This window comes from Culex quinquefasciatus, chromosome 3 (assembly GCF_015732765.1).
Source record: "Culex quinquefasciatus strain JHB chromosome 3, VPISU_Cqui_1.0_pri_paternal, whole genome shotgun sequence".
In the NCBI taxonomy this organism is placed as follows: Eukaryota; Metazoa; Arthropoda; class Insecta; order Diptera; family Culicidae; genus Culex; species Culex quinquefasciatus.
This window is the reverse complement of record NC_051863.1, coordinates 41973410-41986116: the sequence shown is the minus strand read 5'-3', so window position 1 is coordinate 41986116 and position 12707 is coordinate 41973410. Positions and strand designations below refer to the sequence as shown.

General features: G+C 42.9%; 1 protein-coding gene across 1 annotated transcript; it reads right to left on the bottom strand.

Annotated features, from left to right (window-relative positions):
* Positions 1-29: 29 nt before the first annotated feature.
* Positions 30-12041, bottom strand: LOC6050666 (glycosylated lysosomal membrane protein). The gene is made up of 4 exons (XM_001867198.2): positions 11725-12041; positions 11358-11624; positions 11130-11291; positions 30-944 (listed from the first exon to the last, which is right to left on the bottom strand). Exons 1-4 carry the CDS (start codon positions 11806-11808, stop codon positions 270-272), a joined length of 1188 nt encoding a protein of 395 aa, XP_001867233.1. The 5' UTR covers positions 11809-12041; the 3' UTR covers positions 30-269.
* Positions 12042-12707: the final 666 nt, after the last annotated feature.

Genomic DNA, 12707 nt, shown 5'->3' with positions numbered 1-12707 from the left:
TTTCTCATCATGAATGAAACATGGGTGGCTTATATTTGCCTAGAAAATTAAACTTTATTATACTATTTTGCCCAACGATCATACATTCTGCTATCACAATTGGATTACTTTACTTCGCTTACAGTTCAGGCATTGATATTGTTGGATTTCCTACAAAAAGCTTAACAATCGTTTCTTTACGCTCCCCTACGCAGTCAACCACTTAAGCCTAAATGAGAAATAAAACATAATTCTTGCTAAAAATACAGATGGCAGCGGCTGGCAATCGGTCAAACGTTGGTTCCACCCCGGGCCCGCATCTTTCGCAAACAAACGTACCCTCCGCCAAAGACCAGCATAACCAACGGAACGCCGATTCCGATCCCAGCCACAATCAACACAAACGCCGACAGCTGCTCAACCGGGGGCATTCCGACGCCCACCTGGAACGTCATCGTGGTGTAGTTCGTCTTCGTGTAGAACCCATCGCCGCTGAACCCGAACGAGATGTTCATGCCCTGAACCAGCAGCCGGTCCAGCTCCTGCCCGTAGATGGCGTACGCGAGCGTAGAGTTCAACGCGTTCGCCGGCGACTCCACCGTCTGCGGTTCGCTCTGGTGCGTCTCCGTCGAGGTGGACACGTCTCGCTCCGGATGGGTGTACGACACGGGCCTGTACTCGATGAACCCACCGGCGGAAAACTTGAACGCCCCAGGCGACAGCACGTCGATGATTTCGAAAATGCCCGGCGTGTGCTCGTCGTCCAGGCTTTTGCGCTTGGTGATCTCAAAGTCCGACCCGGCGACGGCTTGCTCCGACACGACAAAAAGAAGCTCCAGCGCGAACCGAGGCCGGTCAAACTTGGAGCTTACGTTGTTGAACACGATGTCCACCTGGGTCGAGTTGGACGAGTGCAGCAGGTGGGGAAAGTCTAGGCCGTGGTCGCGCATCGAGAAGGCGTTCAACTGGGGGGGGGGAGAGAAAGTAACGCTGTATTGCAAAAGTTCCTTTGGTTACAAATAGGGTGTTAACTGGTCAATCTATTCAAGTTACTGAACTTCTTCACGGTTCAAATTTGGTTTATTGGGCATTTAAAAAAAACACTACACAATATTATGCACTTGGATGATGGAAAATAAGTTATTTAAATTGTTCTTGATGCACTTACAAAAAAAAATGTTTTTTTGGCTACTATCCAGGAGTGCGGTAGCATGAGACAACCAAGAATGTCTAGATTTAAGGCAACTTTTTTCAACGCGCATAATGTCAGAAGTAGACAATGCTCACCTAATGTTTATTATCTTGGGCTTTACCCGATTAGTGCTGCCAACTGTGACAGCGTAGAAACATCGTTTTGCGTGCCTTTTTTCGCATTCGGGATCATTCCACTCGTGTCAGTTGAAGAGCTAAATACATTTTTGTTCGCGTAAACGAGTTCTTTCTTTTTTCACCGTTTCTCAAAGACTTCCGGCTGGGTGTGACTACGCCAAGAGGTTATGGGCCCAGCAGGAGAACGGAGTTGAAAAGTGACTTGCGAAAGAAATAATCCGCGGAGTGTTTTTCATTAGTGCTGGAAGAGTTGCTTCGACGACGTTGCGTGGCAATCAAAATGGCGGACGGCGTGCCGGTTAGCTTCCCAAAATTGAACAAAACCAACTGGGGATCCTGGAGGCAAAGGATGGAATGGTTTTTGGAGGACCTCGATTTGTGGGAAGTGGTCAGCCAAGCGAAGCCAGAGCCGGTGACGCCGGCGTGGCAGCGGCGGGATAAGAAGGCACGTGCGAAAATTGGACTATTCCTGGAGGAAAGCCAGTTCAAGGTCGTGAAGGACGCAGAAAGTGCAAGGGCAATGTGGCATGCACTTAAGGAACACCACGAGAAGGCCACTATGTCGACTATAATGCACTATCTGGTGATGTTGTGCAGTGCAAATATGGATGAAGGAGGAGATATGTCGAGCCATCTCGCCTTCATGGAGGATCTCTTGGACAAGCTCGCAGCGGCAGGCCAGAAAATCGATGAAATGCTGCAGATCGCGATGGTCTTTCGTAGTGTGCCTCCGTCGTACCGCAGCCTGGTGCAGACTCTTCAGTGCCAGATCGATGCTGATTGGACGCTGGTGATGGTGAAATCCAGGCTCTTGGAGGAGTACAACCAACGTAAGGATCGAGGCGAAGAGGAGGAGCTCAAGCAGGAAGTAGCGATGAAGATGGAAGTTGCTAGCGGCAGATCGGTGAAGTTGTGTTACTACTGCGGAGAACCAGGCCATTTCAAATACAACTGCGAAAGATGGCTGGCACAGAAAGGTACCGGAAACAGCGATTGGGACAGTGTGAAAATCAGGAAGAAGAAGGAGGTACCAAAAGTGAAGGCGCTTGGTGCAGATAGTGAGGATCGTGACTTGTGTTTACTTGCGGAAGGATTGATTCCTGGTCGTTGGGTGATTGATAGTGGAGCGACTCGCCATATGACCAACGATCGCTCGTTTTTCTCGTCGCTGGATGCCAACGTGAAATCGTTCGTAACGCTAGCGAATGGCAATGTAACAAAGGTCGTCGGGATTGGTAGCGGTGTGATTTTCGGAGAAGATGGTTGTGGCAAGAGAGTGAAGGTAACGCTGGAAAATGTTCTGTTTGTTCCGGGTCTGGATGGAGGACTGTTATCGGTCAGTCGACTGGTCGCTAAAGGATTTGTGGTCAAGTTCGGAGCACTATCGTGCGAAGTCCTGAACGTGAATGGAAGAACGGAGCTTATGGGTGATAGAATCGGAAGCCTTTACGAACTGCGGCTTCGAGAGCAACCACATAAGCTAACAGAGATAACAAGGTGCATGAAGGTGCAGACCTCGGTTGCAACGGATGCGATCGGAATGGACGTCGGGAAGGTTCAAGAAGCTGAGGATCTCGATGAATGGTTCGACGCCTGTGACGCCATGATGCAGGAGGAGTTCTGCGAACGTGACAAAGGTCCAGCTGAGGAGGAGATCAGTGAACCCGGCGGAGGGTCTGCTGAGATTGCAGTGTGCATTGAGGAGGAGTGTCAGAAGTAGACAATGCTCACCTAATGTTTATTATCTTGGGCTTTACCCGATTAGTGCTGCCAACTGTGACAGCGTAGAAACATCATTTTGCGTGCCTTTTTTCGCATTCGGGATCATTCCACTCGTGTCAGTTGAAGAGCTAAATACATTTTTGTTCGCGTAAACGAGTTCTTTCTTTTTTCACCGTTTCTCAAAGACTTCCGGCTGGGTGTGACTACGCCAAGACATAATAAAGTTGGACGATGTTTTTGATCGCAAAAATTACAGATTTGAGAAAATCGAGTTCTAGACATCCTTACTATTCACTCAAAAAAATAGTTGTACCGAGAACCAGGGTGATGAATAGAGAAAATGCGTAACGTGATTTTCGAATGATCCCACTTTGTTTACATCTACACACACAAAAAAAATTCCGAATGTTACATCATTTTTGATGTAACACTTTTGCACGTCGTTAAACATTTAAATTTAAATGCAATTTGATGTAAATTTGCAACCAAATATACGTAAAAACCTGATTTTATGTGTTATTCAACCGTTTACGTCGAATCTCAAGTTTACATCAACTGAGTTTACATGTGATTCATTTTTTTCCGTGTCGAGTAAATTCACATATTTTTTCTATGTAGGCTAGAGGTGGGCAAAACCGCTCTTTTTTAAGAGCCGCTCATTTTCGTTCGCTCATTAAAAAGAGCCGCTCTTTTGGACGGCTCTTTCGCTCTTTTTCAAAATATGTGTGAAATAGTAGTTTATGCAACAAGTTGCAAAAAGAGGATTTTTTCAGCACGAGTCGTACATTTATCCAACGAGGTTCACCGAGTTGGATAAATACGAAGAGTGCTGAAAAAATCAAGTTTTGCAACGAGTTCCATACAACATTTTTTGCAATTCCAAAAAACACACACTGAGTGAAATTTTATGTCAAATATTCATGTATTTTGTCGATAAATCGTTTAAATCAAAAAAAATTTGAAAAGTGTTACTTTTCAAAACAAGTGCTGAAAAGTTCAACTTTTCAGCACCCATTTGAGTGCTGAAAAGTAGAACTTTTCAGCATTTATTTTGAAAAGTGTTGCTATTCGATTCTGTTATTTTTGGTACAGAAAAGTAGGCTATTTCGTCGTTCAAGAATGACAGGAAAAGTAAGTAGTTTCAAGACGGAATTGCAAAAAGGATATTTTTAAAGAATGTTGTGATTTTTAAACCTATTTCACATTGGAAATAAATAAATTATATGAAACAAATCAACTCAAAACAAGATGATACCCTTGAACGCCGAAGTCCTTGGCGGTCTCTATGTCAACATTTCTACTCGAACCTAAACGTTCGAAAACTTGAATGGCATCCAAACTAAAATGTAGGATTTTGGAGAAATTGCTATTAATTTTAAAATTGCGTTTATTTCTGCCGAAATTGGACTAATGCTGATATTTTTATTAGAGAAAATATTCTGTTCACTCTTTTCTACAATCTGATTTGATCGATAAAGTCTACAACGCTCAAGTTTATTCGGGCTAGAGGCAAAAGCTCTAAGTTTCGTGATAATTTACAAGTTAAGCATTTTGAATTGCTCAAATTTGTATTCAGGTAATACTTTTATGTACGATCAGTACCATGAAAAGTTCCTTCATTTTCGTTTAGAAAATCATTTACTTTTGGAATAAAAAAAGTTGAAAACTGAAAATATAAGCTTGAAAACTCAAATATTGACTTATTGACATCAATGAGTCTTTCAATATATATCAATGTAAAAGTTGCTACGGACACTTTTTTTAACCTGCCGATTATTTTCCTAAAATACTTGAAAAAGTACACCAAAGGAAAATGTTTGGATTATTTTTTTATCAGCATTGAAATATTTGAAATTGTATTTTCAATTCTCAAAAACAAATTTAACATTAGAATTTGTTGCAAATTCAATAAATAATATTTATAACACGTTTAAAAATAATTCCATCTTGGAACGATGCTTTCAAAAGACCGGAGTTTAAAAAAGAACCGCGGTTCTTTTTTTGTGAGCCATGGTTCGTTCGCTCTTTTTAATGAACCGGCTCTTTGAGCGGCTCGCTCTTTTTTTGCCCACCTCTAGGTAGGCTGTTCAAGCACAAGCATGACTTTTTTTTAACTTGTAAATGAGCTGTTTTATAATCAGTGTGTTTCATTTTGTCTAGTTTTTGACTTTTTTGCTGTAAAACTGTGTGTATTTACAAATGAGCGAGTTGTGGCGCTATAACCACGGCAAATAGTGTCCAGGGCATTCGCGGAAATTCGATGTCCCATCCTCGAGGGTCCCGGAGCACCAAAACTTCTTAGCATGGTGCTCCCAACGATTAATTACCCAAACAAACAGGAACGTGAGCGGGGGATCCCCACGTTTCTTCCTCCCCTGTAGATTCAGAAATGAATTGCTGTGTGAACACTCGTGCTCATACTCAATCCAATTCAACGAATCATCTTTGCGGTTAACTTTACGCAGTTGGCCTGGCCGCTTCGACGTTTGTGATGTTTCAATGCATGTTAATGCAATGGCGCACTGCAAATGTTGATAATGACAAGAAGATGCTAGGCGTCAATCAACCTAAGGCATTCTCCAGGATGCCCTCGAAAGACTGGCTGCGCTAGGGTTAGATTAGAGATTAGATTAGAGTAAAACTGTGTGTATTTACAAGTTTCGAACGGTTAGAAGATGTTTTTCTTTTTACGAGTGACGACGAACTGCGGCGAGAGTGTCATTCTGCGTTATCGCAGATAAATTCCCTGGCTGATTTTGGAATCCCGCAGCTCTTTCTGATCCTAGAAAAAAATGAACGATAACAATACTTTCTACTTTTGGCGAACAGTAAATTTGTTCCACTTTGACAGTTCAAAGTTGAGGCCGTTTTGCGAACCACTATTCAGCACCCAGATTTTTACTAACATTTCCTATATTTAAAGTAAAAAGAAGTTTGCCTTTACGCATTTTTTAAGAAAAACAACGTACCGTAAAACGGGGTGACTTTGGTAGGTTCGCGATTTTTCCGCAAAATGAAGAGTACAATTAAAATACGTACGGAATGGTTTAGAATCATACTGACCGTGGTAGAGAAGTGTTCAAAGTACTTCAAGAAGAACTTTTTCATAAAATTTTGAAAAGTTTAAAAAGTTAGTTAACTTTAGTTAAGAAAATGTTGATGAAAGAGCAATTTCAGCTCAAATCAGGAAATTTGCTGGTACTTTTGTACCCGACCCTCTCCGATTTCAATGAAACTTTGTACACATGTTATCCTAGGCCTAAATAAGCAATTTTTGTGTATATGAAGCCAATTGTACTCGAAAATAACATTTGAGAAGGGCGTAAGTTATTTAAATATTTTTGATTTTGCAATTTAAAAATTACTGTATCTCGAAACCGTTGCTTCGTATCAAAAAGTGGTCAAAGACAAACTTGTAGGAAATTGGACGGGCTTTCTGAAAACAACACACTGAAATAAAAATACACGCCACTTCTATGAGATTTTTTTGACTTTTAAGACTAAAAGTCAAATTTTAAGGTGATGTCACGATTTTTTTCGTTCAAAATTTTTGAGGAAATAGCCTAACATGTTACAAAAAGACTGACGAAAAATTCAGGATGGTATGTATCTCCTAAAAAATACAAAAATCATTTACCAAAACTGTTTTTTTGAAAAGTAGTCTAAACGTAAAATTTTTTAAAAACTGATAGTGAGAATTGATTTGCCAGACAATTTTACATAAAAGTCTCCTCATTGACCATTGTCCTTTGTCCAATCCTTGGGAAGATACAGCGGTTTAAAAAAAATAAAATGTGAAAAAATGGTTTTTTGGTGGTTTTTGGCAATTTCTATATGACAGACTAGATTATTCAGTCTCGACAATATTTTTACCGGAAAGCTCGTCCAATTTCCCATAAGTTTGCCTAAAAACATCAAATTAGAATTAATTATTCAGGATTAAATAAATTGGGAAAGAATTAAAAAAAAATACAAATAAAAATAGAATAATTTTTCAGAGTTTTGTACAAAGTTCTTTGTCTTATTGGTCATGTAGAGACATAACCACCTGCACCTTTTTTTTAATGGAATTTGGAAAACGATGCACTACTTCGGTTGTTCTGTTTCTGTATTATCCGAAACCAGTAAAAAAGCAAATATTGTGCAGTAACAACTTGTTGCTAAAACAACTCTTCCAATTTGCCCCAGATGACGGAATCGAAAATTGTAAAAACGGAAAAAAATAAACAATTATCGGTAACTAAAAATTCTAAAATATAAAAATTCTATAATTTTCTTAATTTAAAATTTACTTAATTGATAAATATCTTAATTATTTTTTGAATCAAATTAAAAAAAAATATTTAGCTAAAATTCTGATGGTCTTAAACTCTTAATTTCTTAAATTTTGAAATTATCAAGTGATCAAATTTTTAATCTTTATTGTTTAATGCTTGAATGCCTCAAGAAAATCAAACATTTTGTTGGGTCATATTTTAAGTTTGGAACGAATTCCTAAATTTTTCAGATTTGTTTAGAACTCTTAAATTTTGTAATATTTTTTTAATAATAAGTTCTAGTATTTTTTTTGTAGCGAAGCAAGCTTTGAGAAAGTTGAGGTGCGATCGACAGGCCAGCTTCTAGTTCATTCAGTTGCGAACACTCAAGCGAGCAAGACGCAAAATAAAGATTCCTTACGAAAAACCCTAAACCGAGTCAAGAATTCCTTTAGGTTATGGGCACTATGAAGGACGGAATCCCGCTGCTGACCGGCCAGAATTTTGAAAACTGGAGCTATCGCGTGCAGCTGCACTTTGAAGGGGCGGAGTTGGCAGAAGTTTTCACGGCCGACGTTCCTGCTGCTGCAGCTGGAAATCAAGATCGCGAGAAGTTTCTTAAGTTAGACCGGAAGGCCAAGACGCAGCTTGTTGGATTCATATCCGAAGAATGCCTCGGGATTGTCAAGGGTAAGGAGACGACGAAGCTGATGTGGCAAGCACTGGAGGGCCACTTCTTGAAGAAGTCCGTGGCTAGTCAGACCATCATCCGGATGCAGCTGGCCAGATTGCGGATGAAAGAAGGGACCGGGATGCGGAGCCACTTCCAGAGCTTCGATGACCTCGTTCGGCAGCTCAAGTCCGTCGGAGCAAAGTTGGAGGAGGGTGACCTAATTGCCCAGTTATTCCTGTCACTGCCGGAGAGTTTCGACCCTCTGGTTACTGCGTTGGAGAACCTGGACGAGAAGGAAATCTCCCTGGATTTGTGTAAACAACGGTTGCTTGCTGAGGAGGCCAAGCGGATCAACCGTATGGAAGAGTCGTCGGAAGTTACGACTGCGGCGTTTGTTGGACAGAAGAGGAAGTTCAACGGTAAGTGCCATCGGTGCGGCATGAAGGGTCATATGGTCAAGGACTGCCGGGTGAAGTTGCCTGAAGGCGAAGCGAACGCGGTTATCAATGGGACACCTGTGTCGTTCGTTGCAAACCATGCCAAATCGGGAGCAGATTCAACCAAGGTGGTATTCTACGTGGATTCCGGGTGCAGTGACCACCTGGTGAACAACCTGGCCTGTTTGAAGGCCGTCCACAAGTTGAAGCAGCCGTTTGTTGTGGAAGTCGCCAAGGATGGCGTCTCGTTGACCGGATCTTACGAAGGTGTGCTGGAGGGCGTCACTATGGCGGGAGTTCCTGTGGAGATGAAACAAGTCGTTTTCCTGCCGGAGCTACGTGGGAACCTGCTGTCTGTGAAGAAGCTGTCGAAGGCTGGCGTTGACGTTCTGTTTACCGGCAGCCATGGACGTGAGAAGGCGGTCATGAAGTTCAACGGTGTTGTGATTGCAGAGGCATATCTACGAAACAACCTCTATGAACTGGAGCTCGAGGTAAATATGTTGGGAGGTACAGCGAACCTGTGTACTGCCGTGATGGGCAAGCAAACCCGTGAGTCGTTCAAGGGCCGACCTGAACCTGTTGTTCGGCTAGAGGAACGCGTGCACCCGCATGTGGATGGGTTGCTTAAGCTGTCAGTGTGTGACAGATCAAGTCAACAGAGGAAACAGCTGGACCTTAAAAGCCAAGAGTCATCGATGACCGGGAATATTCTCAACAAGCATGGAGACGCCCAATCCGAACCCCCGTTGTTGGTGCAAGCTCACTACGGTGAGCCAGAGGGGGATCAGTACGAAGCAGATGATGTTCCGGTGAGTCTGGATGCGGCTGAGGTTGAAATACCTCTGATCGAGGACAGCACGGATGGAGATGGACTCTGCGACGTTGCTAGAGGCGTAGGACCTGCGGATGGCGACGCGGACGACGTCGGACAGTTGGGTGCGGAACAGGACAATCCTGGGGGGCTCCCATCGCAACAAAGAGGTGACGGCTGCTTAGAGTCAAATACTAGGCGCAGCGATAGGGAGCGCAGACTCCCAGGTAAGTTCCTGGATGTTTCGACCTTTGGAGCACACTGCGCTGTTCAGAAATTCTACCTTGCAGATCCACCTGGTAGCGATAACGAAACTCGTAACGCTATAGAAACGGACGAACTGAAGAAGAGTCTGGTTCGTGTCAAGCCAAAGAAGTCGAAATGGGTAGTCCGAGTTGATGAGTACGAAGGCGGTGCTCCTGTACGCTGCAAGGCAAAGCTCGTTGTGGAACAATTCCAGTGTGAGACCGGCCTTGACTATCGCGAGACGGTCAAACGGGTAGCGAAGCTGGACTTTTTTCGGATGAAGCTGGCTGTTGGCGGTCAACAGAGTGGCTTGCGCGGGAAGCTGCAACAGACTATTTTCGAGGTCGTTCCGGACGGCGTGCAAGCAGAACGATGGATAGCATGTCAACTTCCTCAGTCGTTGTACGAGTTGAAGCTGTCTTCAAGGCACTGGAAAGACGATCGGTTCAACAAGAGGGGGAATGATGCTGTCCTTGTGCTGTACGTTGACGATCTGCTGATTATAGGTGACCGGGAAACGATGATCCAGACATTGAAGTTGGCAGGCTGTGGTAAAGTCTATTCCTACCTAGACATGAAGATCAACAAACATTGGCCGCGAAGAAAGGTGAAGCTGACCCTCGGAACCGGAATTGAAGAAACGGACTGGACATCGGAGTTCGGTGAAACGCTTACAACGTTGGCCACATCTACCTACAAAGCCGAGGCGTTCTGGCTGACTGTTCTTCGAGGAGATCTCGGAGGGCGTTTACGTATCCGGGACCATGTTGCTGATGGGAAGCTTGCTGGATCCTGGACTAACGTGAAGACCTTCACGGACAACTAGGTTTGCACGATCGAGAGGGGGTGTAGCGAAGCAAGCTTTGCGAAAGCTGAGGTGCGATCGACAGGCCAGCTTCTAGTTCATTCAGTTGCGAACACTCAAGCGAGCAAGACGCAAAATAAAGATTCCTTACGAAAAACCCTAAACCGAGTCAAGAATTCCTTTATTTTTAAATGTAGCATTATTTATTTTTTCCATAAATATTTTTTTTTAATTTACGAGTTTTAAATTTTAATTTCTTGAATTGGCCGTTGCAAATATTTGTTAAAGTTTATGTCGCCCCCCTTCAAAATTGGTCCAAAAAATCAGGGGCAAAAAATTTTTTTTCAAAAAAATATCAAAATTTTAATGGAAATTGAATTCTAATCAACTGAGAACAATCTTAAATGCCTTTTTCCGCATTGATAATCATATATAACAGGACTCGTTTAAAAATATTTTGAACTTTTATGAAATTTCAATGTACAGCACCGCCAAAATTTTTTTTCGCGCAATAATATTTTTTTTGGAAATCCGCCCCCCCCCCCTCGTGGACAATTGTCCATACAAAAACTTTTTGTATGGATCGTGGACAATCGCCATACCCCCTACAGTGTCCACGTGGTTTATGGATGGTCCCACAAGTGTATGATGCATTTTAAAACACTCATTCAAATGTTAACACCGTGCCCTGTAATTTCAATTTTTAGCTTTTTTTTTATTTTTTTCCCAAGGCAAGCCAGTTTTCAACCAAATGGGTTGAAATTTGGACTGAAGGACCCATTTTGAGTACTCTTTGGGGCAATCTCATAAAATTTAAATTTGAGCATTTTTAATATGTTTTGATCCGGACTACTGACCAATCACCTACCTTGAACAGAAAATCGTTTTTAGCGTTGATCGCTAGCATCACATCCCGCTCGCTGGCCCACAGCAGCGTCCGATTCCAAGCGAAAGTATGCGGGTCATACACAAAAGCCTTCGACTGGTTCGTCATGGTTCCCGTATCCCCGATGTCATCGAACTGGAATATCTGCAAAATTCAATCGATATAACGCTTACAATTAATTCCAACCGATAACCGCATAAATTAACGCACCCTGTTAATGACCGTCATAAACGTATAGACGGGCTGCTTGCTGAACCGAACCGACTCTGGCTTCCCACCAAGGAAGTCGTCCCACTGTATGTCCAACGTGGCGCTTTTGTCCGTCAGCGCCACCAGAATCGTCGGCTTGCCGGTGAAATCCCACACGTAATGGATGGTGTCCTTGGCCGAATCGGCCCGGATGTGGATCACGGTCACATCGGTCCCGTTCGGGGTGCACACGTCCTCCGGGCAGTGCGGGTTCAACCGGGCGGTCAACTGGGAAAAAGGAGCACAAAACCATGTTAATGCGTCATCGATTCAGCCCTTTGTGCCCTCGATTAAGACACGATTACGAAACATCGCCACCATTAGTCACCTTGCGTTCCAGTTCGATCGATTCCGTGCCGTGGCAGATTCCGACGGCCAGCAGCAGTTGCAGCGTCAGCGACGTCGTAAACATTGCGCTATTATCTTTGGGCGGCTGTTGTTTTTGGAATCCTCCCCCAAGCAGCTGCGAGACGCGCGTTCATTGACTCACACACAGCAGACACTCTCGAGTTGATAGCAAAGTTTTGGTTTGATAACACACACTTATCGCACACAAAGAATTTCCGCGACCTACTCGCGCGCGACGAAGAGCGCGGTGTTGTGTTCCAGTTCTGAATGAATTTCTGCTGACCGAAGCACTCCGGTCTGACATCAACATCTGTCAGTACGGGGGAAGCTTTCGCAAAAGCTCGTTTTGTTTACATCGTCACAGTTCCAACACGGCTCACATCTCTTTTCAATTTGGTCGATTTGGCCGTTTTAAGGGGCTACGTGCAGCGTTGTGGTTTAGAAATTAAAATTAAATGCTCATTCTTTTTAGGACTTTTCTTTAGCAAAGTTGAAAGTTTAGTTTTGCCCACGTTTTGCCCCCTATGTATATGTACACTCAAAGTATCCCTCAAAAGGGTACTTTCAATCCTCAAAAAGGATACTTTCTATCCTTTTTTTAAAGTTCACCCGGCGTCACCCTTTTAAAAGGGTATGTCAAATTCAGTACATTTTCGATACCCTTTTAAAGGGTGATGACGGGTAAACTTGAAAAAAGGATACTTTTTACTTTGAGTGTTTTTTTATTTAAACGAAGAAATTGAAGAGAAGAATTTCTAATTAATTACTGAAATAAAGATAAAATCAACTACAAACATGTTGATATGCATTTTCGTGATTTGATAATCGATTTTATGATGTTTAGACTCCTTTACAACATTTTTTGGTGAAATTTCGATGAACACTTGACTTTAGTGAGGATAAAGATTTCGTTGGTACGTACCAAGGTACGTACCAAGCCGGTGATGTGGAGGGGAAATCTAC